This window comes from Octopus sinensis, linkage group LG27 (assembly GCF_006345805.1).
Source record: "Octopus sinensis linkage group LG27, ASM634580v1, whole genome shotgun sequence".
Classification (NCBI taxonomy): domain Eukaryota; kingdom Metazoa; phylum Mollusca; class Cephalopoda; order Octopoda; family Octopodidae; genus Octopus; species Octopus sinensis.
The window spans coordinates 17,632,388-17,638,387 of NC_043023.1; the positions used below are offsets into that span (position 1 = coordinate 17,632,388).

The 6,000-nt window shown below is 34.4% G+C and overlaps 2 protein-coding genes across 4 annotated transcripts in view; both read left to right on the forward strand.

Moving 5' to 3' along the window:
- The window catches only part of LOC115225437 (adhesion G-protein coupled receptor G6-like), a 176,499-nt gene extending 170,693 nt beyond the window's left edge, over positions 1–5,806 (forward strand). For all 3 annotated transcript variants that reach the window (XM_036513967.1, XM_036513968.1, XM_036513969.1), the window contains 2 exons: positions 1,343–1,734; positions 4,531–5,806. In XM_036513967.1, coding sequence (XP_036369860.1) covers positions 1,343–1,734; positions 4,531–4,595 — 457 coding nt within the window. In that variant the 3' untranslated portion in view covers positions 4,596–5,806. The remainder of the gene's footprint in view (positions 1–1,342; positions 1,735–4,530) is intronic.
- LOC115225268 (adhesion G-protein coupled receptor G6-like) overlaps positions 1–6,000 on the forward strand; it is a 1,160,637-nt gene that overhangs the window by 68,427 nt on the left and 1,086,210 nt on the right. The window lies entirely within an intron of this gene.

Genomic DNA, 6,000 nt, shown 5'->3' on the forward strand with positions numbered 1-6,000 from the left:
CACTAACATTCTTAATGATTTTTTCTTTCACAGAAACATGTATCTCATTTATCCCCCCACTCAATTCATAAGACTAAAAAATACAACATCCTGTAAATATCAACACCCATGACTAGCAGCGAAATTTGAATAGTAGAAATATTTATGTGTCTAACCCGATAAAGTACAGTGGTGTCCTCCAATTTGATAACAGGAAGTTGAAATAATTTATTTCATTTTTTTTATGTAATGAAGTTGTGTACTCGAGTCCATGTGTCTCACTTAATAGCGCCGCCTGAGAGAGTCTTTCAATTCTTTTAAAAGTCAGGTTTTATATCATAACAGCCTATTTAAATAGGGAGCTGCTATTGATTGTGATATGTCCAGATACAGGTTGTTTGTCTTGTTGGTACATTTTGAAGTCATTTGTCCAGATACCATTTGAAGGTGATGGGATATTTTTCTTCGTTCTTTCCTTTTGGGTCAATAATGAAAAAAACATAATTGTTTTACAACGTGGCCATGTGTTGTAAACTTCAATTGTGTGGAATCCGTATGGCACCGGGTTTCAGTCCTGGATGGACTGTAAACTTGATACTGCAGTCGTTTCAGTAATGCTAGTGATATATTCTCCACATTGTGCGACTGATATATACACTCACGCTGGCGTTGGAGAGAAAGAGAAAAAGTTTCAATGTTTTTAAGACGGTCCAGAGAGACAAGACCTATCATACCACTTACTTTTGTATTTATATCAATTACTCCCTGGAGTGCCTCAATTTTCATGTTTCCCTGTGTGTGTGTGGCGGGGGAGACTACTGTTATTAGTGGTGGAATATAAATCTGATTATCAAACTTTCGCTTTTAACCTGCTCACATAAAAGAAGACAACAATACACCTCAACGTAGCTTCATTCTGAAAATGAAATGCTGAAGAGGCAAACATTTTTGTTGAAGCACTTGAGAAATTTACTGTTCCAAACAAAATACAAAGAACTCAAGAAAATGTAAACAGTTCTTGAGAAAACTATAATATTTCTATTACATGTTTAAAAGTAACTATTCTTCTCTTCTTTCCTCTTATATGCATGCATCTCCGAATACATGTATGTATATATTGTGTATGTATGTATTTATTTATGTATGCACTCGTAAGGATAGGGAGGTGTTTTTTGCGTATTTGAATATTGAAATATTGGATAAGAATATCTGATTTAGCAATGTACATAACACACTGCAAGTGCGTTGAAGGCTTTTCATTTCATTTTGGATCAAAATCACTTCGCATTACTCCCTCTCTGACCCTTCAATTCGATGACATTTGATAATTTTTTTTCTTAATATATCCTTTATTTCTTTATAGATGCTGGTTATCAGCGGTACCGTTCTATACTGCTCTTGTGGCTCCCATGGGGATCATTCTCATCTTCAACATTTTTATCTTCTCTATTGATGTCTGGTACTTAATGACATTAGAAACTAACAAGCCATTTAAACTCGAAACAAAACGAACACGTATTTTGGGCATCGTTGGCGTGTTTGTCCTGTTCAGTGCGGCGTGGATCTTAGCATTCTTCAGTTTTGGTGAAACAGATGAAGTGTTTACCTTGCTCTTTGCCATATTCAATATACTTCAAGGAATGTTTGTCTTCTTTTACTACTGTATATACATGAAAAATACCAGAGATGTCATTTTTTCATGTGTACATAAAAGAAAGGAGGCGAATACCAGGGGAAATGTTACGTACAATAACAGTAAGTACAATTTGCCCTTTCCATTTCCTACGACCGCCAAAACCGGGAGCAGTGTTATCAAAAAGGGTTTAAGAACAAATATCACTTCTAACAGCACAATGACTATTGACAGCATCAGTCTTAGGATTCACACCAACTCCACCATTGCTGCCGTCAACATCATCATCAGTACACACACACACACACACGCATACAGCGGGGGGAAATAAATATTCGCACATGTCAAAATTCTTTATTTAATTTATAATGAACATAAATGGGATATACCAATACTATATTTGCATACACATGCATAAACTAAGAATATGCAAAAGAAACTAATAAAGTATAGTAACTAAGGAATTTATATTCAATTATAAATATTTAGGGGCGAAAAAGTATTCGTACAGACCATAAATAACTGATAATTCTGATTTAATACTTCGTAGCATAACCATTATTCAGTTCCACTTCAACCAATCTCTTCTTGTAGTTCTTAAGCAATGACTCGCATGTTTCTTAGGATTTTTTCCCATTCTTCTTGACAAATTTTCTTCAAATCTCCAATGTACGTTGGGGCTCTTGAATGAACTTTAATTTTTAAATAACGCCACAAATTTTCAATGCGGTTCAAGTCAGGTGACTGGCTTGGCCATTCTAATAATGTTATATTGTGATCGACAATCCATTTTTTTGGTAGACTTCGCCGTTACCCTGTTGTAAAACCCACCTTTCACAAAGCTGTAGCTTTTCTACAGAGTCCCATAAATTATTGTTCAAAATATTTTGGTACATCTCTGCATTCATTCTACCATCTATCACATGTAAATTGCCAGTACTATTTGCAGAGAAACACCCCCACACCATGATGTTGCCACCTCCAAACTTTACGGTAGGAATTATGTTTTTCCTCCAAACAGGGTTACTCGAACTTCGTCCAAACAATTCAATTTTCGACACGTCTGTCCATAGAACATTTTCCCAGAATGTATCAGATTTATCTTTATGTTCATAAACAAATTCTAAACGGGCATCTCTATGCCTTTAAGTCAAGAGCGGAGTTTTTCTAGGAGAGCGTGACTTCAGTTCATTCCTATGAATTTCATTGCTGATTGTTCGTAGTGTAACACTAGTCCCTGAAGCTAACAAATCTTCTTGCAACTTCTTTCTGGTGATCATTGCGTTTATTTCGATTCTCCATTTCATTTTTTTTAAGATCTAGGGGAACTCTTGCGTGGTGCACCGGATCTTATTCTGTTTTCAACAGTTCCCGATTCTTTATATCTTTGAATAAATGAAAATATGGTAGTAAATGCAATACAAAGGAGCTCTGGTATTTTTCTGTAATTTTTACCTGCTTTCCATTGTTCAGTAATTAAATTTTTCAATGACTTTGTGAGTTCTTTACTTTTCACCATTCTTACGATACTACTTTATGTTGTCTCAGTGCTGAATGAAGAAGCTAGTGTTTTGACACTTAAAAATGACAACTGATAAGATTATTGGAACAAACGAGAAAGTTCTAGTAAAAAAAATTATTTTAACAATATTTTGTGGCATAGAAAATCATAAATGTATTCTTTACGAATACTTTTTTCACCCCTAAATATTTATAATTGCATATAAATTCATTAGTTATTATAATTTATTAGTTTGTTTGCATATTCTTAGGTTATGCATGTGTATGCAAATATAGTATTGGTAGATCCCATTTATGTTCATTATAAATTAAATAAATTGAGAATTTTGACATGCACAAATATTTATTTCCCCCACTACGTATATATATATATATATATACATATATGTGTGTGTGTGTGTTTGTGTGTGTGTGTGTGTGTGTGTGTGTGTGTGTGTGTAAATATAATATGTGATAATTATTCGGTAGCCATGATAAAATGTCGGGGTGTAAAGTCGGGGAGTAAAGTTAAGGGAGTAAAATAGTTCATAGTAATCGCGTAAATGCGCACGTCCATGCATACACATGCGCGCACCCATACCTACGCACATGCGCCTATATGTATATACTCATCCATCCTCACTTGAAACACATACATGCTCACCTACACATTCGCTCAAAAATATATACATACCCGCATACACGCCCTGGTGAAGAGGTAGAAGTCAACAGGTGCCTAATTTAGCGAACACGGCAGGTGTGGAAGCGATAGCATTTTGTTTCTGGCGAGAAACTTACGAATGGGGACTCAGTGACAGAGTGCATTGTTGCCGTGAAGAATCCAATTCTTCCTGCTACACAGATCCTGCCGCTTTCGCAAGATCTTCTCAAACACTGAGGAATTTTCTTCAAATATTAGGATGCGACGTTAACGACAGATTTTCCATCTCGCTCCTCGTTTTCCAATGACGTTCTTCCACTTATGAAACGCCCGCACCACTCGAAACATTTTGTAGGACTCATTATCTCTTCACATAAGTTTGCCGAAGCATGCTTAATGTGTTCCTTGCAGACTTCCCAAGTTAAACCCCTAATTTCACGTTAGCTCTTCATTATTCCAGCTTCCTGTCCATGACAAAAGTCGTAGACTACAGCAGACACGCGATCACAAAAGAAGACAAATTTCACAACTTGTGAAGTAAACACAGCGATATCACTCGGCACACAACCTCATGAAGGTTACTGCTAGCTCTCATGACCACGCTACCGTGTGCTTCGATGTGTTGGCGCGCAACAGAACTAGTCCGGGAACATTTTGATATCACTTCGTATAGTCACAATTGCGGTTATATATCAAATATAAGAGATTATTGTTTTTAAAAATTGATATTTTTTGTAAGTTTTCTCATTGTTTCCAGGTTCAACTAACCGTGAAAGAAGAGAAGTTGAATTAGCAGAAACGGGCCCATACCTAAATATATGAAAAACAAATGGTTTTGAAAACCTCATTTTCCTCTATACATATTTCTATACAAAAGAACTTTATTTTTTTCTATTAATACAACACTATGAAACTGAGAGACTGTATATAGCACAATGTAGTTTAAACACGGTTTAGTACATTTTCCTTTTTCTTTAACACGCAAAATCTAAAATCATATGGTTTCATTTGTAATTCTATAGATGTTTTCTTGCTGCCAATTTCACTTTTAATTTTCAGTATAATCTTCAGTTTTTCTTAATGAAGTAATAAATGTGTTTTCTTTGTACAAACTATTTTTCTTTTAGTTGAAGCATCGCAATATTGCAATCTTAGTTCAAATCGTGTCTGAGAAAGGGAGAGGGAGAGAGAGAGAGAGACATTGATTATTTCATCAGTTGCTAATTACTCCTCTAAAAATGTGCATCATGGTTTTTAGCTGATTAGATTTATAATCCGTTATCTAATTATTATTATTATCAGGTCTCTCACTTGTCATTGTGTTACTTAATCTGATAATAAACATTTCACAAACCACTGCGTTTACAACCAGAGAAATGTATGTATTTCTGCCTCTTAACTTGTATTCTCTTTAAACATTAACACAAACATTTGTATTCGCATCCCGGACTGACTACATTGAATCAATCAGGAGTTTGGTACCAAATAATTTCAAAAACTTAAATAACATCTAATTACCATTGAAGATTCGTTGAGAGAAATAAACAAAATGTTTTAATAAATTGGTTATGTTTACACATCCTGTTGCTTATAATTATATCCGTACAAGTTTGGGTTAGAATTTCCCCATATAACATGATAGGGCAATAATTGAAAATTCAACCAACTTTACCCTATTTTCAGTTCATTAAGAATATTCACAAAGATGGATGAGATGGGAACTCAGAAATCTGTGACTTGAAAGTGATATGAAATATATGACATACATATCCAGCCCATACCAGTGTGGAGAATTAACATAAAACACTTTGATGATACTAATAATGATGACACGCAACTTAACATTCACCTCAAATACAAAAAACATAAATGGATCATGATTATAAAAGAAAGAAATGATAAAATTATATAAATTAAGAAAACTTAGTGGAAATTCCATAGGTTTCGCAACTGAACATAACTTATAAACATCTTTTTCAATTCAAACTCTTTCTTCCCAAATATAACATACTTAGCATAATATGCCCAGTAATTTTTAAAAAAGGCTCGATATAAATTTTCTTTGATGAATAAGTAATGTTTAAGTTAAAATACTCAAAGATAAATAATTAATGAAGAAACTTATTCAGACTTCACAGGGCTAAACTATCATTTATTACATCCGCCTTAGCGAAGGCGGAGATATTGTTTTCAGATGTAGTTGTTTGTCCGTGGACAAGATATCACA